Source organism: Azolla caroliniana, unplaced genomic scaffold (genome assembly GCF_043228905.1).
Source record: "Azolla caroliniana isolate FFs.n. ecotype wild unplaced genomic scaffold, voAzoCaro1.0.p SCAF_18, whole genome shotgun sequence".
NCBI lineage: Eukaryota > Viridiplantae > Streptophyta > Polypodiopsida > Salviniales > Salviniaceae > Azolla > Azolla caroliniana.
The window spans coordinates 3,943,175-3,967,896 of NW_028230453.1; the positions used below are offsets into that span (position 1 = coordinate 3,943,175).

General features: G+C 39.2%; 2 protein-coding genes and 3 non-coding genes across 5 annotated transcripts; all 5 read left to right on the forward strand.

Annotated features, from left to right (window-relative positions):
• The first annotated feature begins 8,355 nt into the window (after positions 1–8,355).
• LOC147852136 (uncharacterized) lies at positions 8,356–9,350 on the forward strand. Its single transcript, XM_087333778.1, has one exon. It carries the CDS (start codon positions 8,557–8,559, stop codon positions 9,346–9,348), a length of 792 nt encoding a protein of 263 aa, XP_087189904.1. The 5' UTR covers positions 8,356–8,556; the 3' UTR covers positions 9,349–9,350.
• Positions 9,351–13,399: 4,049 nt separating this feature from the next.
• On the forward strand, positions 13,400–19,559 carry LOC147852137 (uncharacterized). The gene is made up of 8 exons (XM_087333992.1): positions 13,400–13,833; positions 16,572–16,696; positions 17,093–17,130; positions 17,628–17,738; positions 18,552–18,631; positions 18,775–18,811; positions 18,897–18,938; positions 19,100–19,559. Exons 1-8 carry the CDS (start codon positions 13,426–13,428, stop codon positions 19,183–19,185), a joined length of 927 nt encoding a protein of 308 aa, XP_087190118.1. The 5' UTR covers positions 13,400–13,425; the 3' UTR covers positions 19,186–19,559.
• A 1,201-nt stretch (positions 19,560–20,760) lies between these two features.
• On the forward strand, positions 20,761–20,844 carry TRNAL-CAA (transfer RNA leucine (anticodon CAA)). The gene has a single exon. It is a non-coding gene; the product is annotated as a tRNA-Leu (tRNA).
• Positions 20,845–22,704: 1,860 nt separating this feature from the next.
• Positions 22,705–22,788, forward strand: TRNAL-CAA (transfer RNA leucine (anticodon CAA)). Its single transcript has one exon. It is a non-coding gene; the product is annotated as a tRNA-Leu (tRNA).
• Positions 22,789–23,486: 698 nt separating this feature from the next.
• TRNAL-CAA (transfer RNA leucine (anticodon CAA)) lies at positions 23,487–23,570 on the forward strand. The gene has a single exon. It is a non-coding gene; the product is annotated as a tRNA-Leu (tRNA).
• Positions 23,571–24,722: the final 1,152 nt, after the last annotated feature.

Genomic DNA, 24,722 nt, shown 5'->3' on the forward strand with positions numbered 1-24,722 from the left:
AAAACCTCAAACTAGATGTTGACTCTAGCACAGACGAGTGCGAGCCGACCCAATATCATCAATTGATCGAGAGCCTCATCTATCTCACGATCACTCGACTCGACCTTAGCTATCCGGTCGAACTCCTTAGCCAATTCATGCAAACTCTCGTGAGATATCCATTTCGATTGCGCTAAGCGAGTATTACAATACGTGAGCGGCACAATGGATTACGGCGTTCTCTACACATCGGCCCCACCAATACGACTCGAAGGGTACACAGACGCGGATTGGGCAGGCTACAAAGCCGATCAATGATCAACCTCTGGTTTTGTCTTCTCCCTTGGTAGCGGAGCAATTTCGTGGAGTAGCAAGAAGCAACCAACCGTAGCTCTTTCGAGTACGGAGGCCGAATATTGGGGCACAGCCATAGCTGCATGTGAAGTTGTATGGCTCAAGAGGATTTTGAAGGATCTGGGCGTCCCCATCAAGGATTCGACGCCCATTTACTGCGACAACATGAGCAGTATATACCTGGCTCCGAACCCGGTGTTCCACGCACGCACAAAGCATATCGAAGTGCACTATCACTTCATTCGAGAGTGCGTACAGGCTGGAGATGTCGACCTTCAACACATCAACACGAATCTTCAAACGGCCGACATCTTCACCAAAGCCTTAGGAGCCGACAAGCTTCAGCAATTCATGTCAGACCTTGGATTGACGATCCCTGATTTGCCAAGCTTGAGGGGGAGTACAAGCGAGAACCGGATACGTTCTGAACTGGGTACAAGCCGAGGCGGATACCGGAGATCGTCTGAACCGGATACCAGCCAAAGCGGGCATCAATCAAAAGGAACCGACCCGAGTTGAGCTTGAGGGGGCATGTTGAGAATCAAGCTCAACATAGTGCAACGTGTGAACACACCTTTGAGAATCTATGTGCACTCAAAGGTCAAGAGTCATACCACTCTCTACACATTAAACTATGTGTCATAGAATCATATTCTACAACACATAACTAATGAGTTACATATTCCCCATGACTATGAGGGGACTATGAATCTTCACATTCCCCAAGAGAGAGAGTGGTTGTTGTTGTAAAGTTAATGAAGAGAGAGGGTGACTATATATAAAGCACCCTCCTCACACTTCATACTAAGTCAATTGTGACTCCTTGTAATGCTACATTTTTGTATTTCATATTCTCCTTGTGAATATATATATTCTTCTTCTTGAGTATTCATTCTATCTATCCATCTTGTGTCTTCTCTTCTCTTCTCTATTTCCTCTCACACATACACATAACACATAACACATAGCTCTTCCGCTACACAAGAATCATACCCGATTCTTTAACTCAAGTTATCTCATCAACCGATGAAGTATTCCACCCAATACTGACCCACTGTCTAGAAAAGGAACCTGAACCATCTTATGGTAAGGGCTCACTAGTTCAGCCTATGCTAGTGCCACATGTAAAGAAAATACCAAAGTGAGCTCAACAACTCTTTAATGACCATACTCCTAAAGTTGAGTTTCTTGAAACTTCAACTGATGGATAATAGAGATTAAGAAGAATACACGAGCAAGGGAGAACCTCTGACCACATTGTCAACATGGCTCTGATGGTGGACATTATAGGCTTAGTGAGTGAGCCGGCCTCAGTGGAGGAAGTCATGGCCGACCTGAAGTGGAAAGAGGCGATGATATCAGAATACAATAGCATCATGAAAAATGCCACGTGGGAGTTAGTAGAGAGGCCAACAAAGAGGAAGGTGATAAGCACCAAGTGGGTGTGGAAAGTAAAGTATAAAGTTGATGGTTCTTTGGAGAAATTTAAGGTCAGGCTATTAGCGCAAGGATACTCCCAAATTGAAGGGTTCAATATACAAGAAACATTTGCCTCGACAACTCGCATGACAACAATTCGAATGGTCATAGCGTTGTCGTGAAGATCCGTAACTACGTGCGGATCATGAGGCGGAACCACTAGGGGCCTGGACCGGAATGATTCTAAGTTTGCACTAGCTTTAGCGAGAAAGGATGTAAGATAGATTGAGAGAGAGAGAGAGATCGATATTAAGATTCCAATTTATTTTGAGACAGATTGAGGAAGAGAGAGATTGAACCCGTGACTTCAATTTTGAGGGAGAAAATACATCACCAATAAGATAACTAGTTTCTTAATATTAATTTTGATATAAAGTACAAAGCTTGCTTGATTTCCATTCCTTTTTCCTCTACTCTTTTATAGATTCCCCCATGCATATGATGCATGTGAGGGTACAAGACATGCATACAATGCATGCTTGCCATTTTGGCGTTCATGCATCACATGTCATGCATGATGACCATGTCACTCATCCAAGCTCTCATGTATGGGAATTTACATGTGAAAAGTATAACGATGAAAATAAACTTCAAAGAAATAGCTTGAGTTAGTGGTAAGCTTATTGGTTCTTATCTTGTAGGTGTAAGGATCAAGCTTGGCTTGCACCCCTTTGTTTGCACCTAAATATTACTAGGCTTTAGTCTTCTTCTTCTTTTATATTTACAATTGAGCGCACATCATATGTGCACATGTTTAACTTTACATCTATCTTTTCTTTTATGATTCTCATTTCAGTCCTATTTACAACATGCTAGTATATGTGTCTGTGTGGCCTTCACCCCTTTCACACGTGCACATTGCACCTTCTCGATTTCGTTCATTGCACACAATATTCACATCGTTGCTAAAAATCTTCACGACAACGTTGACTACTTCAAGAGGATGGCCGATTTATCAAATGGATGTCAAATCAGCATTTCTGAATGGGCATCTCAAGGAGGAGGTATACGTGACACAACCACCAGTGTTTGAGATGTTGAATTCAGAAAACAAAGTTTACAAGCTAAAGAAGGCGTTGTATGGTCTAAAGCAAGCACCAAGAGTTTGGAACAAGAGGATAGACAGCTTCTACGATCAATCGACTTTAAGCAATGTGCTTTGGATGCAAGTATGTATGTCAAAATGAAGGACAGGAAACAAGTCATCATCGTCATTTACGTGGATGATCTAGTACTTACTAGTGACCATGAAAAGTGTATTGGTCAAACACAAGAGTGTTTGAAAACTGAGCTTGAAATGACAGACTTGGGGATTCTACACTACTTCCTTGGAATTGAGGTTTGGCAAACCTCGGTTGGCATCTTCATGTCACAAAGAAAGTATGCAACAGAGATCTTGAAGACCTTTGGGATGATTGACAACAAGTCAAAGTCGACTCCAATGGAGTCAAACTGCACACTATCCCAAGAAGACTTGTCACCAATGGTTGACATAAGGAAGTATAGACAACTAGTAGGAAGTCTAATTTTCTTATTCAACACTGGGCCAGATATTTGTTTTGCAATCATTGTGGTGAGTCGATTCAACAACAAGCCGAAGGAGACTCATTGGAAAGTTGCACTACGTGTATTAAAGTACATTGTGGATACTTTAAATTACAGAATCTTCTACAAGCCAACGATTGACGAACTTAGTGGGTATTGCGACTCCGACTGGCCTAGAGAAGTGATTCTAGAAAATCAATTTCTGGATATTGTTTTTCAATAGCTTCTGGAGCTGTTTCATGGAGTAGTAAAAACAACCAACAGTGACATTATCTTCAACGGAGGCAGAATACAAAGTAGCATGCATAGCAACATGCAAGACAATCAAAGTTGCATGTCCATTGCCAATAACCCCATATTTCATGCACATACTAAACACATAGAGGTTTAGTATCACTATGTGCGGGAGCTAATAAATGATGAGATAAGTAGTATCTAGCACTAGCCTGTATCTAGGGAGTTGGGTCATATTAAATGACAAGTCGGTTGATAGAAAAGGAATATCTCCATTATTATCAACTGACTTGCACATTTAATGTTATACTCAGACCAAACATAGAATATAATCCACTTTCTTACACAATGGTTGGATTGATCATCAGTCCCTACTAATTTTGTAGTGAGCTAGTCTAGATCCCATCTAAGCGCTAAGGTGTGAGCGCATGGGTGAACTACCATTGTGAGCTACTCTCATATGGAATAGAAGTTTTGTTTTCATATATTCATCTCTGTGGTTGTAACTCTATATACCTATCTAATCGATTCTCAATATTTCTAACAATTTGTACTTGCGTTGATGGCCTCCAAGATTGAGATTCTTGAATGCTAGTAGCTCACACAACAACAAGGAAGATAATGGACAAAGCATAGACACATGCAAATGTATGATGTTTCTTGATCACTAGAGAATCACGTTGCCATAATATACATTACCTTCTAAATGCATTAATTATCATGTGATTTGTACCATATCACCCACATTCTTTGTTGTCAATGTTTTTTTGCCATTTCCATCCCATGCCAACTCCAAAATCTTTTGCTACCAATGGTTTTGTATTTAATTAATGCTATTCCTTTGTTAATTGCATGTTATTTATTTTGTGCCATATCAAATGGATGACCATATTTTATGTCACTTAAAATTCCTTTCCACGTTAAAGTTGCATCAAAGTGGACAACAATATTTCATATGACTCTACCATGTAAATGTATTCTTTTGTTTGCTAGTTGGATATAAGGTTTAATATAAACAAGTAAGACAACAAACAATTGATATTTTGGTGGCACATATTGGCTTCAATTGGCTTTGAAAACCACATATTTTGTGGTCGACAATTGTGCACCACATTAACATGAATTTTGTTCTATTAATCGAACTCAATTGGACTAGATTATTTAGAACCAATTATTGTTGACCATTATGAATATGAAAATTGTCCATGTTATGGTAGACAATAACATTTTGCGATCATCAAGGAGAAAGTTTCTAACCCGACACAAAGTTGATGATAACAAAATTTATGAAATTTTTATGATAAGTATGATAACAAAATTTATGATGAGTATGATGAATAAATTTATGATAATTTATAATAAGTATGATGATTAATATCAATAAAAAATGGTTTGGTTTTGATTTATGATAAACCAGTTTGGTTTGGTTTAAAAATTTTCGTAAACGGTTTGGTTTCTCCTATTCTTTAAACGGTTTGGTTTAAATGGCTTCGTAAATTTTAAAACAGTTTGGTTCGGTTTTTTTTATTAATAAATGATTTGGTTTGGTTTGGTTTGGTTTCAAGGCCAAGAAACCAAACCGGGTCCATTGCTAATTGCAAACACCTTACCTTCTCAGATTTAAATGAAGATTAAAATTTTAGCCACTAGTTTTTTCAACATTGTTATAAACTTCAAAGATCACATCTTGAAGTCGACATGCCATACGTGTTCGAAGATCAAATCTCAGACGTGGCTCAGCTTTTAACACTAATTTGTTGCTTCTCGCTGATTTAAACCTCTCGGATTGCATATTGGTTATTGCTCGTGCATCCATAGATGAGAGCAACTCCTTTTGCATATTTGCCATGAGTTGCCGACAATGCTCAACAACAGCCATGTTCATCGCTCCTGATTCTTGCTCGAGCAGTTGAAGTGCTTCTATAGTTTGATGTGCTTCTAACTTTATTTGTTCGCTTTGTCAACTTCTACTTCTTGTGTCAAGTCTAGTTATGTATCAAAGAGCAGTGTGGAAATGGTAGATGTGGTGGTTCAAATTCATGTGGTTTTGGTAGCTTTGGTTGTATTAATTACTTGTGTATCTACAACAAAATTGTTTAATGGAGGAAACCATATCCTTGATCGTTGAAATGACATCATTGCTTGTACTTGGCTCAAACCGTAATTATCCTTGAGTTAGGTGCAAACATATATTTCTTTCTAGGGTTGGGGAAATGATCCATTCATGGACTATGTTGATGTCATCTCTTTGGTTTTGCACATGGATCTCTATTCTCCATTTGTGATGTAAACAGCCAAATCCAACCTTCTACAAACTTAGAACCTGTTTTGCATCACAAAATATTACCCTTCAAATATTGATTGTAACTACCACTAAACCCTAACTAGCCTACCATACATGGTGAATGCCTTTCTACTTGTCATGTTGGTTTTGTGGGGTTCTGACGAAAATCTATTTGTAATTACTCCCAATTGAAGACACCGTTTATGAACCTTTCCAAAGGTTAAACATGCAAGTCTACAAAACCAATCCCTTGGAGTGATCATCTTTGAGTCACTTGGAACACTTAAAAAGAACATGTATGTCAGGCTCCTTCACTTCTCTTTGCAGACCCATCTAAACCTTATGACGTTGAGACTAATGGAAGTGATTATGTGGTAGGGGCAGCCTTGTATCAAGATGGAAACCTGTTGTATTTGAGAGTAACAAACTTACTCCAACTTAATGTTGGCGCTCAATTCAAGAAAAATAACTTTTTGTTATTATACATGCACTTAAGTCATGGAGACATTACATACTTATATGGGAATCGTTTTGTGGTAACTAGCCTACTAGGGACCACCAATCCTTGAAATATTTTTGTGACCAAGAAGGCCTCACGGGTTGTAAAGCACAATGGGCATAACTCATTAAGAACTTCTAATTTTTCTATACGATATCGTAAGGATCCATGAACATAGTTGCTAATGCGTTGAGTTGTATTCATGAAGTTAACATGCTTCACTTCACTGAAATTAAATCTGATGTATATGAACAACTTCGAGGAAAGTTCCTTGATGACAATTATTTTCGAAAATTCTAGGTTAGAGCGAAATCTAGATTAGATGCCATAAACACTTCATCCTCGAAAGGAACCTTTCACATTGCTAACAGTCTGCTTTACCATAATGGAAATGTTTGCATCCCTAATTTGCTTGAGGTAAAAAAGAAAATTCTTTTTGAATGTCATAACTCACCGTGACGAGGGAATCCTAAGAATATTGTACACGTGTTATTATCTCTACTCAAATTTTTTGGCCTCAAATGCATCCTAATGTTGAAGATTATGCGATTAAATGTCATCAATGTCAATTTAGTAAGGCTCAACAACTTAAGGCTACATGTCTTTTACATCCTTCAGATATTCCTAATAACAAGTCGGAAAGTATATTAATGGATTTCATTGTTAGTTACCACGCACTAAAAAAAGGTCATTATTCTATTTGGGTGGTTGTTAATAGATTAACAAAAATGGCCAGATTCATTCCAACGAAATCCACAGTGACAACTCAAGACTTGGCTTATCAAATTGTCAATGAGCTATTCGATTCAACGGGTTACCGATGGATATAGTGAGTGACAGAGATACTAAGTTTACCAATGATTTTTGGATGCAAGTCTTTAAGAAACTAGAATCTACGTTGAGAATGAGTCTCATAGATCACCCTCAGCCTCATGGACAAACAAAAGGAGTTAATAAGATCATTGAGGATATGCTTCGAGGATATGTGGGTAGGAAGCCTGCTAAATAAATGGGAACACTTTCTTCCTATTTTGGAGTTTACATACACACACACACACATACATACATACATACATACATACATACATACATACATACATACACACACACACACACACACGTACTCATGCACACACACACATACATTCACATACATACATACACACACACACATACATTCACATACATACATATACACACACACATACATATATACATACAATGATACATACATAACATTCACACATACATACATATATACATACATACATAACATTCACACATACATACATGCACACACACGTACACACACATGTACATACATACATATATACATACATACATACACATGTACATACATACATACATACACACACACACATACATACATATATACATACATACATAACATTCACACATACATACACACACATACATACATGCACACACATGTACATACATACATACACACATACATACATACATTCACACATACATACATACACACACACACACACACACATACATACGAGTGTGAGTGAGTGAGTGAGTGTGTATATGTATGTGTGTATACGTACATGCATAGTACATATGTATGTATGTATGTATGTATGTATAGTAATAACATCATCGTCGTCTCTCTCTCTCTCTCTCTCTCTCTCTCTAACGGCTCTTTCTGCCGTTGTCGCCGCCGTCTACTGCCGTCGCCGCCGCCGTCGTCTGCAGCCGCCATCGTTGCCTACTGTTGCCTCCGTTTTCTGCCGCTGACGTCTGCAGACTGTCGCCGTCGCCGTCATCTGCAACTACTGTCTGCTGCCGCCGTCGTCTGCAACTGTTGTCTGCTGCCGTCGTCGTCTGCAACCGCTGTCAGCCGCCGTCTGTTGCCGCTGCCGACTGTCGCCGTCCGCCGTCGTCTGACGTTTAACGTTTGCCGCCGTCGCCGTCGTCGTCGGTTCTTGGCCATCGTCGTCACCCGTCGCTGTTGTGGGTAATCGGTGCCCTTGTCGCCGTCGTTGTTGTCATCGTTGTCGACCGTCGCTATCACCTACACCTCTTACGGCGTCGTGACGAGAGAGTACAAATGTGCTTCTACACTTGTACCTAGCGCGCAAGACATCGATGCTCGGCTAAGTTTTTTCTGCCCTTTTTGACTTTTTCTTTCGTTTATTCTTTGAATTACAACATGACTTCTCGACGAAACCATAAGGAAACACACGACGAAATGATAAGTAAGGAAGAATTTTTAGATGTCCTTAACCGGTTAGTAAAATTTGAAAAATGGGCGAAAGAAATTGAAGCTGAAAAACAAAAAGATAAGGAAGAAAAAGAACTACTTTTTGCGGAAATAGCGAAACTTAAGGTAGACAATGTGAACCTCCGAAAACAAGTTAAGGACCTCGAGATATCTAGGGAAGATGGTGAAATATCTTCCCTAGAGGATATTAAGGACGAGATAAAAAAGGTTAAAGAAGAGGTTAAAAGTGATATGGAATTAGCTAAAACTGGGTGGGTTGATGTAGTAAAACGTAATATTAAAAAAGAACTAAAGGATGAAAACATTGTAAACACTACCCTCGAGGAAGAAAAAATGCGTCAAGCTCGACGCCTAAATGTACGAGTTACTAGGCTCAAGGAAGGGGCATCTCCGGATGAAGATGCACAAACATTAGGGAAAATGTTAGGGTACGAAGCCCTACCAATCACTAAAACCTGGAGGGTAGGGCGTGACACAACTAGGAAAAGAGCTTTAGTCCTTCAGTTTAAGGACTCAGAATCTAGAATCGCCTTTTTTAAAAAGAGACCAATTCTTCGAGGCTTGGGCGGGGAGCCTATCTACCTCGATGAAGACTTGACCAAGATGCAAATTGAGCATCGTAAAACTTGTATGCCGCGAGTCATACAAGCTCGTAAAGAGGGGCATCGTGCTTTCTACCGGGACGGACGTGTCATAATAAATGATCGTGCCGCCAATTGACGGCGTGTGGCCCATGTGACAGATAATAAACTTAGGATCACTTTATGGAACTGTAACGGCGCACTTTGGACACATCCTGGCCGTCTAGAGGAGATTTTGAAAGTATCTGATATACTTTTTGTAGTAGAAACACATCAAAGCCCAAATCGAGGACTGCCACGAGTTGACGGTTTTCGTTGGGAATCTGTCTTTAGACAAACCTCACGTCGACACACTACTAGAGGGTCTGGGGGGGTTGCGATATTATTTCGGAAAGAGATAAATAATAGGATAGAAATACTAAAGTCAGACCCAGAAGCCCGTTTTATGTGGGTGAAAGTCCTCACTAGTAAGGATCAGGTGATATTTATCGCAGTTTGTTACTTCCCCCCGAAAGGGTCCCGCTACAATATGGCTGGAGAGGCGAGTATAGTTGATGAAGGAACGCCACATGGGCCTTCTCCATACGAACCTTTGTCGGATGACATAATCCGATATTCTTCTCAAGGGGAAGTCTTCCTGGTAGGAGATTTCAATGCGAGAACCCAGTCCCGACAATGCACAATATTTCAGATGGATAGAAACCTAGAAATGGTGAATGTCGACCCTTTAGCCTTAGGCATAACACGTACATCGAAGGATCAAGGTGCGGATGCCACAAGCTTTGGCCATCATCTGCTTGAACTTGGAAGCCGACACCAGATGATCATATATAATGGCTTAGCCAAGTGGCCGGGCTCGGAAGAGCTCACATGTTTCCCACATGGAGGAGGGGAAAGCACCGTTGATTATCTAATAGGACGCCCTGAAGCTACCCACATGGTTAGCTCCTTCCGGGTGGCCCCATGCCCCATTGGGGCAGACCATACCTTCCTATACTTTGAGCTAAAATGTGACACCTCCCACACCACCAACTCTAGTAAACCAGCCCATCACACTATAATACATTTCACGCATGAGCTCGCGGACATCTACTCTCGACATGTTCAAGCCCATCTTTCCTCGTTTGATTCTTCCTTGCCTTTAGAGAACCTCACTACAGAACTCACACACATCCTTCACTCAGCCGCCACTAGTAGCTTCCCATACACGAAAGACTCCAATCATAGTAGAATAGGGTCTATGCCACAAAACAAGTGGTATGACGAGGATTGTAGAGAGTTGTATAGACAACTTAAAGTATCGCGACTCAGTGGTACTATCTCCTTAGTACAGGCCCGCAAAGAGATGCGCAAGATGACACGTCGTAAAAGACGAGCTTGGGAAGCATCTCAATATTGGGAACTCTACCATATGCTCATGAGTAGGGATTGTGCCCTTGCATGGAAGAGACTACGGGAACCGAGACCACAAACACCCATCGAGGATCCAAATATTTGGCACACATATACCGAGAGACTCTACCATGTCCCGAACCAACCACCTATTCCAATGCCCTCCACACCTCGACCTACCATGGGGACACTTTTCACGACCTCTAGGGTCACGAAGGTCATAAAAAAATTACAACATAGGAAATCCATGGACCACACAGGATTGCGAGCCGAGCACATCATATATGCTCGAGAGTGCCTAGCTCCCCTTCTCACTCTAATCTTCAACCGCGCCCTCGCCGAGGGTTTTCCACCACAATGGGCCATGAACACTGTGGCCCCTATACATAAAGGAGGGGACCCAATGGACCCAAATACATATAGGACCATTATGATAGGTCATACGCTTGCTAAACTATATGGTGCAGTAATGGAAGCGGAGCTCAGTGATTATATGGAAACATTAAGTCTTCGAGCACCTGAGCAGGCTGGCTTTAGACGAGCCTTCTCCACTATTGACCACATCTTCACACTTAGGTGCTTAATTGACCAAACAAAGGCTCGTAAGAAGAAACTATATTGTTGCTTTGTGGACTTTCGCAAAGCCTTTGATACAGTTCCTAGGGAGAGGTTGTTTGATAGACTTAAGAGCTTGGAGATACCAAATGACATGATTTGGGCCATTTATGCCCTATATGAGCAAGTCTGTGGGCGCGTAAGATGCCCAGGTGGCCTATCCGATTGTTTCACTAGCACCATTGGTGTAAAACAGGGTTGCCCCCTATCACCGACTCTTTTTGGGATCTACATTGATGAGATCACTGATTTTATTGCTCGTAAGGGAGGCATAGGAGTGGCTATTGGGGATACGCAAGTTAGTCTCTTACTCTACGCAGACGACATTGTCTTGCTCTCGGAGTCGGAACACGACCTACAAAAGCATCTTAATGCCCTAGATGACTTTTGTACACAACGAGGACTGGTAGTGAATCTAGCGAAAACTAAAGTCCTTATCTTTCATACATCGTCCAGAGTTAGGAGTAAATGTCACCTCACCCTCTCTCATAAACTAGTTGAGGTGGTGGGATCTTATGTATACTTGGGAGTCACTTTTAGTGCTCGCTCAGGTAAATTCTCGATGACCCAGGCAGCCAAAGATAGGCTAACGAGAGGATATGCATCCCTCTCACTCTTAGAGAGACAATGCCACCAAGCATACTTTCAAGAGCCACGGACTAAGGGATGGCTTTTCGACTCATTAGTGACCCCGTCCCTCATGTATGCATCAGTAGTATGGGCTCCAGGTCTACCATCTTTCATGTGGACGCAATTGGAGAGACCTTTAGTGGTGATGTTATCACGTCAACTCCGAAGCAAATCGACAGTACCACATGACATTATTAGAGCGGAGTTTAGCCTACCCCCGATGTTAGTAGAAGCACTCTTTCAAGTGGTAGCTTTTATTCATCGGATACATAGTCAACCACAAGATAGGATATCCCATCGAGCCTTTGAGGCATCCCGATCCTCACATGTGTCTGGAGACACTAACTCTTGGTATAGCATTGTGGTGAGTTGGTTATTTGCAAATGGCATAGACATTAATAACCTACCTCCCCTTAAGTACAACCATGGGACTGATCAAACTTTAATCTCTCGTGAAGATCGTAATAAAGTGATACGCCAAGAAATATGGCAAATCTACACTCGATACAAATGGATCACCCCACGAGAGCCACTCCCATCTAAAATGGTGTACTATAAGGAACACTTCTTGCACTTCTCTAAGTTAGGGTTTATTACACGACCAAGATACCTAGATACTTTCTTATCAAATGCACTAAGGGTGGCCATTGGACAACTTAGGATATCATCTCACCAACTTGAGATTGAGAATGGTCGAGCTAATAGAGTCCCTAGAGAGGAAAGGCTATGTAGGTTATGCCACATAGAGATAGAGGATGAGTATCACTTCACATGCAAGTGCCCAACTTATGCCGAGATACGGGCGGAATACCAAGACATACTAGGACCCTCTCCCACCCTCTCCAAACTATTAGATACCCCGAGTGTAAAGAGACTAGGTAGGTATATCTTAGAGCTAAAACAACATAGGGAGGATAAATTACAAAGTGTTAATCATAACCCTTTTACTACTCATCAACATGTACCTAGTGTAATTTTTCAGGAACATGGGGAGACGATGAATGTGGATACACTTATGCCGCTCGGCCTCTCCCTTGAGGAAGCAGAAATACAAAGAGCAACCAAACGTCCTCGGATGTTGGGCTTCAACACAAGTCAACGTGGAGTAGAAAAGATTAAGAAGATAAGGGAACGTGAGCTACGTCGACTCGAAGCTATGGTTGGGGTACCTCTTACATGGGGACCACGGGCCACATCCACATGGCAACCCTTTGACGCCCCGCTTCTCTTCGAGAGACTTGGATGGAAATGAAATTAGGCCTAGTATAGAATCATTCTCATTGTAGAACATGTTTTTTATATAGAACATGTTTGTTGTTTTCTTAGAACTATTTAGCTTAAACTCTATTTTATCTTATTTTTATTTTTACTTTCGATGAATGGGTAAATATCCCATTTTTGTTGTACACCATTTGTCTCATGGGCCAATTTTGGCCTTAGAAGACGTTAATATATCTTTCTTTCTTTCTGCTCAAAATACAAAACAAAAACAAAACAAATAAAGAGAATACAGTGAGTGAAGTAAGTCTGCTTCGTCTGTCTGTCTGTCTGTCTGTCTGTCTGTCGCTGTCAGTCCGTCATGGCTGCTAGCAGCCGTGCTGTTTCTCTGCTCTCCTCCTCCTCCTCTTCTTCTTCTGCCTCCTCTCCCTCTTCTTCTTTCTCCTCCCTCCTTTCTCCATCACTATCCTCCTCCTCTTCATCCTGTCCCCCTCTTCCTACTACCTCTTCTTCGTTTTCGTCTGCTTCTTCTTCTTCTTCTTCGACTTCAGCTAAAGCTTGCCTTGATTCCGTTCCTCCTTCTCAGTCTTCCTTCCCGTTCAGGAACGGAAAGGGAAACTCCAACGGGAGCGGGCCGCGTCAGAGACACGGAGATCTTCCGATCCCTGCCATGGCATCATCTGATGCTGCGCATCTCTCCAGTGGCCTTGCTGCACCGACTTCTGCTTCTTCCGCCATTGATTTCCTCATGCTTTGCCAGAGTTTAAAGGTACGCTTTCTTATGTATTCTTCTAGGAAGCGGATGACTCGCATCATCTAGGAAACGGATAGGTTATTGCCATCTTTCTTCCAAGAAACAATGAATTCTTCCAGGTAAAGGATCGATCACATCTTCTAGGGACGGGTAGGTTATTATTATCATTCCTCCACGAAATGGACGGATTATTATCACTTCTAGGAAATGGGATTGATTATATTTATCTAAAAAACGAATCCATTACATCCATCTATAGCAAACGGATTCATCTACCAGGTTTCTGCTAAATGCAACTGGTACATCTTTCTAGAGGAAAAAGATCAAATCTTGTTGATGTCCAGTCCGATGGTAAAGTTGTAAGGTATGAGTTACTCTTTCAACTGTGATGAAATGAGAATTTTATGCAATTAAAAGATCACCGAATAATTTTGTTTAGCAACGAGATCACTTACATCTATATAGAGCAAAAGAACAATATTTGTTGAATATTTCATGAAAGTATTCGATCAATCCAATGACAATGTGATAAATAGCAGTTAAGATTTCATCTCTCATGAATTGATCATTAATAATTTTCTGTAGCATATTTGCAACGACTTTATCAATGTACAGCAGAAATCAGGCGTCCATGGAAACTGTTGTAATGAGTTATGTCTACAGAAGCAGTAAAAAAAGGACCTAATGTCTTCTTGGTGAATCAACAATTTTATGACGTACATTGGACTGAGATGTCTGAAACTGTAGTATGCTTGCATACGAACTTTGCTTAAATTAACGATGATGGAAACTAATCATTTAGAAGATAGGAAAAGGAGCGGTGCAAAAACTACAGCCAATATGTCTGTTGAAGAGTAGCACGGTACAGAATCCATGTTTTGGACTTGTAGTGCGTGCCTATGTTAAATCGTAATATATGCAGCTATATAAGGCAACTGATCAAGTTTGTTAACATTGTTAATAAGGAAGCCTTCACCATGGTCACAACGTCATGGATTTTAAAAGAACATAACTGTTTTGGATTCATCCTCAAACAAAGCTGTGCACATTGCTCCATGAATCCTAAGAACAAGCTCAGTTGTATGCAGAGCACTGCATGATTTATTTACGAACTTGTCAAGTGTATTGACCTGGTTTTTTATTATATAATCTCATTTGAAAGGGAAAAACCTCAAGAATACTCGCATCCATCTAAATCTGGTTTACAATCAGATAAGAGAAGTGATTACGGTCTTTAGCTTTTCATCCATTCTCGTGACATTAAATGATTGGTCTGGAAGAGAGGTAACCATGGTCCTTAGTTTGTTATCTAAGCAATTGCATGATTGCACGCTTTTAGCTGTACCAATTCATCTGAATCAAAAAACATAAACGTACCCACGTGTCATCTATGTCTGCTGGTATTTGGCTTATCATCCATTCACATGCCAAGAGAAAGCAAATTCAACACCATTGCTTCAATATGACTCAGTTCACATTCTCTCCAATCTGGGATGGGGCATTGGGGGCATAGGTGATGAGAATCATCAGCTATGCATATTTTGTCTTGAACAAGTTTAGAAGTTAAGATTTTCACACTTCGATATGATGCATTGCTTTTGGCCACATTTGAGATTGCTTTCCACACATTGTCGATGTAATCCACTCCCAACACACATTCTAGTCACATTCACGATGTGCATCTCAATTGTAGCGTTCATTCGTAAAATTCTTTTCTGAGACACTACATAATATTTTTGGTCCTATGTCATATTTGACCACCAAGAATGAAAGTAAAAACTATCTATCTATTTATCTCCATCTTGGATTTGCTTGCATTGGAGTTCATTAATGGCAAAAGTTTTAGTCCAACTACTCAATTTCAGACCTTCTCTGTAAAAATGATTAAGTTCTGGTCCTATATGTCATAATTGACCTCTGAGAATGACAGCAAAAACTATCTAACTATTTATCTCCATCTTGGATTTGCTTGCGTTGGAGTTCATTGAAGGCAAAAGTTTTAGTCCAACTACTCGATTTCACACCGTCTATGTAAAAATGATTAAGTTCTGGTTCTATATGTCATATTTGACCTCCGAGAATGATAGTAAAAACTATCTATCTATTTATCTCCATCTTGGATCTGCTTGTGTTGTAGTTCTTTTGAGGTCAGGATTTATAGTGTAGATAATAAAACTCTTTCCTACCATATATTTAGCTATATTGATTTATTTCGGTCTATAATACCTCGTTTGTTCTCATACACCATGTTAGCATATTAAAATCTCTCTCTCTCGATGGTAGCGCTAAAAGGATGCACAAGGCACCCAAAATACATGTTCCATCAGAGGTCGAAGAGGGGAAAGATGACATCTTATGTCATTTGATTACACAAGATCTCAATTGTATGAGAGATGATGTAGAAAGAGTTTTAAGAGAGTAAATGCAAAAGGAGATAGAGAAACAGAAAATAGAGTTGAATGCCTCTTTCAAGATGGAGTTATGAGAAGCCACACAAAACGACATCACAAGTCTTGTCACAAAATTGAGCTTACAGCTTAAGGGTGGCACTCAAGGGTGGCATAATATATATGGATGAGTCTAGGGTGGCTAAATGTATAAATGATATGGGAGCAAGGTTATTAATTTTCTTCTTCTTCATCAGGAGGGATTTGAGGGTTTTATACATTCAAGGTTCTTTGATCCATGAAATCATAAATATTGGTTATAATACTAACGGGGAATGCTAACAAAAGGATCTCTTTTTAATGCAGACCACGAAGAGGACTGGTTGGGTAAATCATGGACTGAAGGAGACAGAATCTATATCAGATCATATGCACCGGATGGCTATTATGGCTATTATTGGGGCAGATATCCCTGGCATCAATAAAGACAAGTAATTGCATGTTTCTGAACATGATGCATTGTTTATTATTTATGGACCAAGTTTATTAGACTGTGAATCACAGTTTATTGATGGCAAAAATCATTAAACTGAAAATTTATGGATGGACAAGTGGGGATCTTAAATTATGGATAGATAAATATACTGCAGTTTTCTTTTTAGATTTGTCATATCTTGCGTAATGTTCAAACATGCATTAGATTGGATTGACAGAGTTAGACAGAATTTTGCTCTTTGTCCATAGGCACATCCATTGACAAAATTTAAGTATTTTCTCCAAATAAGTAGTTTCAAAGTGTTTCAGCCATTTTTATTTTACATTGATTTCTATTCCATAGACAAGTTGTTTGTGTTTATAACTTATGTTTCTCATATGTTCATGTGCAGATGTGTAAAGATGGCAGTGGTCCATGACATTGCAGAAGGTAAAATAAAGAAACTATGTAGTAGTATTTGTAAACATTTTAGGATGTATACATCCATTCTCAGTTCTCAACAGTTAAGAATCTTTTTGTTCTTTATAGCTAGTATCACAGCTAAATGTGAAACCTTTGATGGCCTATTTGGATGAATGTTTGTGTAACAGGAGACCCAAACTTATTTGAGTAGTCTTATCCATTATGAAATAGTCACTTTGTAAGCTTATGGAAATCGTGCATTATGAAACTGTCACCCTTGTGAATTCGAAAATACAACCTTGGTACAGGTTACGGTGTCTGTGGTTGAAGATTTTTTTGTATAGGAAACCTGCATTTTATGTCACTTTTATAGGATTCTGCTGTTATAGTCCTTTGTTTTAGGGTTTACTGCTAGAAAAGGTTGGCGCAACTACTGGTTGAACAGTTCTATTTCCGACAAATGATGCATTCTTGCTTCTTGGACATGTTAATAAATGTCTTTTTATTGTTTATTATCTGTGTAGCCATAGTTGGTGACATCACTCCTTCGTGTGGCATTCCCAAAGAAGAGAAAAGCAGGCGAGAAAAAGCTGCCATTGATGAAATGTGCAATTTATTGGGTGGTGGGATTGCAGGTAATGCATTTGTCATCATTTTAATTGAAGTTTTCACTACATACTTAACAGAGTGTCAAATAAAATAAAATTACAATCTGGCCTGTCATATTTGATGAATATAAGAAAAACATGGACCATCTCAATTCATTTCAATAATAAATCCATTGATTCGGAAACAGTATTTTAAGCAACAAATTGTTCAGAATTGGGACTAAATATTTAAGCAGTTGCATGCATGTCAGAAAGTAGTGAAAGGGGACAGCAATCTCTTAGTGAGTTGGAAAAGAGGCTGGAGACTGTATATGTTATGCTTTTTTTTATTGTGGAATGTGTTTTGTATTATTAGATGACATCTCTATGTAGTGAGGATGGCCTTGTTCTAAAAACATCTCAATTTCATGATAACTATTATGTACAAGGAGCTGTAGTGCCATTTTACCTGCATGTGAGCTAATGCCAAGAAATTTCCCAACTCTCGTGGTAGTAAGTATATGGATCATCTCAATGTTGTTTGTCCCAATACTGTTGTGGGAGTTTCAAAAATCCATCAGATACACTTTTTCTACTCCATCCAACATATATGGATAATCTCAATCTAAAGAAATCCAAAGGGGTTTATTGGTGCTGTAGAATCCATATTTTGGTGGTGTGCTATCTGTGCACTAATAATTATTAAATGAACTATTCTGTTTGGCCTTCCTGCATACTGTCTTATAACTGTTACATTTGATTTTGAAGTTCTTTGTTTATTCTAGTAACTTTATAGATATATTTTGCTTCTCAAATTGTCTGCATCTCTTCTGCAAGTGTTGAGACTTATACTTTTCGCAGCTGAAGAAGTGAAAAGCCTATGGTTGGAGTATGAAAATAATGCTTCACTCGAGGCAAGTCTTGTTAAAGATTTTGACAAGGTAATTACCTGTTTCTGTCATTCTTTTTCACATCACTTTGATGGCACTGCATGGTCTATTCGTCAAGATTGTGATGCACATCCATATGATACCATGCTTTTCATTTCTTATTCTAACGATGTAACCTGAACTCTCATATGCAGGTTGAAATGATTTTACAAGCCTTGGAGTATGAAACAAGTCAGTCATACTATTTTCCTTTACATTTCGGTTTATTAATCTGAATGGTCTTCTGTGGTTCTGACCTGTTCCCTTTATTATACAGCTCAGGGAAAGGTTTTGAATGATTTCTATGAGTCAACAGCTGGTAAGACCCTTTATAGGTTTGTTGCCATGTTTTGTTTTGCAATAATTACTTACATATTCCTAGTGGGAAGCCTCATTCATTTCCAACTTATATTATCATCCGTTCAAAAAATATTCACGGATTGCTATATTTTATTATGAACTCTTAACATGTTTTTGCAGGAAAATTTCAAACTGAGGTTGGGAAAGCTTGGGCAGCTGAAATTATGGCAAGAAGAAAGAATAGGATAGATTTGTTGAACCAATAACTTGGGGAAAGAAATTACTTTCGGTAAGGTGGGGACACTCGCTCATCTACCCCAGGTGCAATTGCTCTTATGATCTCAAATAGTGGTCGATGATGATCAATTGGGTTCCACAGGAAAAGTTTTAATCATTGTTTCTCCGGGTTGTCTAATGCAATTTGGAATAAGCCTAACTTGTAAGGCATTTTTTCATGAAGTTGTAAAAGAATGCAACTTCGAACAAGAACTGAACCTAGTTGATTTAACTCAAAATCTATATTATACAAGCTTAACTAGTTGAGTAATATTTAAAGTAAAAACTTGACAAGAACGAATTAATTGGAATTGTAAAATGCTTATCCCAATTAATTTCAAAATTCATTATGAAATTAAGAAAATGTGCATATTTGTCTGAATGCTTCTATCGTTGTCTTGTCTAAAATTGTGCATAATTTGTTTTGGGATCAAATGCATATTGCACAATTTTACTCGTATGTTTATTGTGCTGCATGCATAAAGAGGCTTGCTTTACCTGAAATTGTATGTGACAGATTCACAAGACAACGCCTGCCTTTGTTTGAATCTCAATGAGTAGCTAGAGGCCATTAAAAAATGTGCAACATTGTCTTCCAATCTTGTGTGTTCTAAGCCATTGTAGTGTTAATAATACAAGAAAATGCCATCAGGCTATGTAAATATATATGATGTATAATAAATTCAGCTGCATGCACCTGCAGCACATCTATGTATGTTTTTGTGTGCAGGTTTGGCGAAGGTTTTGGATGTCCTATCCATATGTATACATCCATTTGTGAATTGAAATGTAATATTGGTAGCAATAAATAGTTGCAACATACATCTGCTCCTTTTCATTATTGATAGTCAATGGAAGGGGATAATCTTATGAACATATACCAAAAGTCCAAACATGCATAAAGATTTAAAACCATGACCACTTCAAGGAAGATGTGTAACCTGAACCATTTGGATAGACTATGTTTCACATATTACTTTTATAACTTTGATTAGGTTATTAAGATACATATGGAATATTATGAAATCGTACTACCTTGCATAGGATATCGAGTGAATGCCTAGTGGCACATTTGCATGAATTTTAAGTGGCAATCATGTATGCTTAGGAGGTGGCACGCATGCATGTGTCTAAGCCATGCTATATAAACATGTATCCGAGTATTGATGAGCCATTCTAGTTCAACGCTAGTCTTTGGCATATTCTTGTAACCTTAAGATCAATGCATAAGTTTGTGAAAAGGGAGCATGGCTTCAAATCGATACACATTATACAAGACTATTGTAACGGTTTTAATCAACAACGTTACATACTCAAGATTAAGTAAGGCTCCACAACCACTCACGCAATAGTAAAGGTTGTGGAATGTTCGAAGGCGCTAGACTCAAGTTATGGTTCTTGAAAGGGAGTGTGTGTTCGAATCTCACTTTTCACAAGTTTCCAAATTAATGCCCCTTTTGAACCACTTAGAATATGTTGTCGCATCAATACCCTTTATACAAAACTTGACTACGCCTTGTAGTAAACTTAACTTTTGCTATTGCTCCATGACCATTTAATCAATAGTTAGGATGGCCGAGTGGTCCAAGGCGCCAGACTCAAGTTCTGGTTCTCATAAGGGAGCGTGGGTTCAAATCCCACTTCTAACAAGTTTTCGAATCGATACTTGTTATACAGAACTATTACAATTTTAATCAACATACCCACCTATAAAATTCGAGATTGACCACTACCAAGCACCCAATAGTCAAACTGGTCAAATGGTTTAAGTCGTTAGAATCAAATTATGGATCTTGAAAAGGATCGTGCGTTCGAATCCCACTTTTGACACCTTTCCGAATTGTTGCCCCTTATGAACCCATTTCTAATATGTTGTTGAATTAGTACCCAAGTTTATACAAATGTTAAACAGACCTTACACGAAATTTAAGATTTAAGATGGCTCCACGACCCACTTAGGATTGGCGAGTGGTCTAAGGCACCATATGGCAGACTCAAGTTCTGGTTCTCGAAAGCGAGCATGGGTTCAAATGGATACTCATTATACAAGACTATTGTAACAGTTTTAATCAACAACCTAATGTACTCAAGACTAGTCATGCTTGCACAACCACGCACCAAATAATCAAGGTGCTAGAATGGTCTAAGACGCTAGACTCAAGTTATGGTTCTCGAAAGGGAGTGCTTTTGACAAGTTTCCAAATTGATGCCCCTTTTCAAGCACTTCTAATATGTTGTCACATCAATATCCTTAATACAAAACTCGAATGCACGTTATACTAAACTCTAATTTTAGTATTCCTCCACGGCCCATTTAACCAACATTTAGGATGACCGAATAATCAAAGGCGACATTCTCAAGTTCTAGTTCTCGAAAAGGGGCATGGGTTCAAATCCCACTTCTTACAAGTTTTCGAATCGAAAGTCGTTATACAAACCTATTACAGTTTTAATCAAAATTCTCGCCAATAAAAATTAATATTGACCACAATCACTCACCCAATTGTCAAAGTGGTCGAATGGTCTAAGACAATAGACTCAAGTTATGGTTCTTAAAAGGGAGTGTGGGTTCGAATCCCATTTTTGACCAGTTTCCGCATTGATGCCCCTTTTGAAGCCACTTCTAATATGTTGTTGAACTAGAACCCTTTATACAAAACTCGAAAGTATCGTATACGAAATTTAAGATTTAAGATAGGGCTACAACCCACTAAGAATTGGCGAGTGAACTAAGGCGCCAAACTCATGTTCTAGTTCTACAAAGAGAGCGTCGATTCAAATCGATACACGTTATACAAAACTAATATACTCAAGATTGAGCATGGCTCAAGTTTTTGAATCGATGCTTGTTACACAAAACTATTACAATTTTAATCAACATTCCAGCCTATAAAATTCGAGATTTACCACTACCACTCACCCAATGGTCAAACTCGTCAAATGGTCTAAGTCATTAGAACGAAGTTATGGATCTCGAAAGGGAGTGTGGGTTTGAATCCGACTTTTGACAAGTTTCCGAATTGGTGCCCCTTTTGAACCCACTTCTAATATGTTATCGAAGTACTACCCAAGTTTATACAAATGTCGAACGTACCTTATACGAAATTTACGTTTTACGATGGCTCCACGACCCACTTAGGATTGGCGAGTGGTCTAAGAGACCAGACTCAAGTTCTGGTTCTCGAAAGGGAGTGTGGGTTCAAATCAATACTCCTTATACAAGACTATTGTAACGGTTTTAATCAACATTAGGTACTCAAGATTAAGCAAGGCTCCACAACCACTCACCCAATAGTCAAGGTCATGGAATGGTCTAAGGCGCTAAACTCAAGTTATGGTTCTCAAAAAGGAGGGTGTGTTCGAATCCCACTTTTCACAAGTTTCCAAATTGATGCCCCTTTTGAACCACTTCTAGTCTGTTGTCGCATCAATACCCTTTATACAAAACTCGAATGCACCTTATATGAAACTTAAGTTTTAGTATTGCTCCATGACTCATTTAATCAACGGTCAAGATGGTCGAGTGGTTTAAGGCGCTAGACTCAAGTTTTGGTTCTCGAAAGGGAGTGTGGGTTCAAATCCCACTTTTGACAAGTTTCTGAATCGATACTCGTTATACAAAACTATTACAGTATTAATTAACATCCCCACTTATAAAAATCGAGATCAACTACAACCACTCACCCAATAGTCAAAGTAGTCAAATGGTCTAAGATGCTACACTCAAGTTATGGTTTTTGAAAGGGAGTGTGGGTTTGAATTCCGTTTTTGACAAGTTTCCGAATTGATGCGCCTTTTGAACCCGCTTCTTATATGGTATCGAATTAATTCCCTTTACACAAAAGTCGAAATCACCTTATATGAATTTTAAGTTGAAGTATAGTTGTACAACCCATTTAACCAATAGTCAACATGGCCGAGAGGTCCAAGGGGCCAGACTCAAGTTCTAGTTCTCGATAGGGAGTTTGGATTCAAATCGATACTCTTTATACAAGATTAATATACTCAAGATTATGTATGGTTCCACAACCACTCACCAATTCGTCAAGGTGGTGGAATGGTCTAAGGTAATAGAGTCAAGTTATGGTTCTCAAAAGGGAGTGTGTGTTCGAATCCCACTTTTCACAAGTTTTGAAGTTGATGCCACTTTTGAACCACTTAGAATCCAAATTGATGCCCATTTTGAACCATTTTGAATATGTTGTCGCATCAATACCCTTTATACAAAACTCAAAGGCACCTTATAGTGAACTTAAGTTTTACTATTGCTTCAGGACCCATTTAACCAATAGTCAGGATGGCTGAGTGGTCTAAGGCGCTAGACTCAAGTTCTAGTTCTCGAAAGGGAGCGTGGGTTCAAATCCCACTTCTGACACGTTTTCCAATCGATTCTCGTTATACAAAACTATTATAGTTTTAATTAACATCCTCACCTATAAAAATCGAGATGGACCACAACCACTCACCCAGTAGTCAAATTGGTCGAATGGTCTAATACACTAGACTCAAGTTATGGTTTTTGAAAGGGAATGTGGGTTGGAATCCCGCTTTTGACAAGTTTCCGATTTGATGCACCTTTTCAACCCACTTCTAATATGGTGTCTAATTAATTCCATTTACACAAAAGTCAAATTAATTCCATTTACACAAAAGTCGAACGCACCTTATACAAATTTTGCACGACCGATTTAACCAATAGTCAGCATGGCCGAGAGGTCCAAGGCGCCAAACTCAAGTTGTAGTTCTCAAAAGCAAGTGTGGATTCAAATCAATACTCGTTATACAAGCCTAATATACTCAAGATTAAGCATGGCTCCACAACCACTCACCAAATCGTCAAGGTGGTGGAATGGTCTAAGGCAATAGACTCAAGTTATGGTTCTCAAAAGGGAGTGTGTGTCTGAATCCCACTTTTCACAAGTTTTCAAATTGATGCCACTTTTGAACCACTTAGAATATGTTGCCGCATCAATACCCGTTATACAAAACTTGACTACGCCTTATAGTAAATTTAAGTTTTACTATTGCTCCATGACCCATTTAACCAATAGTCAGGAGGGTGGAGTGGTCCAAGGTGCCAGACTCAAGTTCTAGTTCTCGTAAGGAAGCATGGCTTCATATCCCACTTGTGACAAGTTTTCGAATCGATACTCGTTATACAAACTATTACAGTTTTAATCAACATTCCCGCCTATAAAATTCGAGATTGACCACTACCACTCACCCAATAGTCAAAATGGTCGAATGGTCTAAGTCGTTAGAATCAACTTATGGATCTCGAAAGGGAGTGTCGGTTTGAATACGACTTTTGACAAGTTTCCGAATTGATGCCCCGTCAGAACCCACTTGTAATATATTGTCCAATTACTACCTAGGTTTATACAAATGTCGAACGTACCTTATACGAAATTTAAGTTTCAAGATGGCTCCACAACCCACTTAGGATGGGCGAGTTATTAGAGATATGATATAAAGTAAGCATATGATAAGGATAAAAGCTAGATAGATAGAAAGGAGAGAGAGAAAG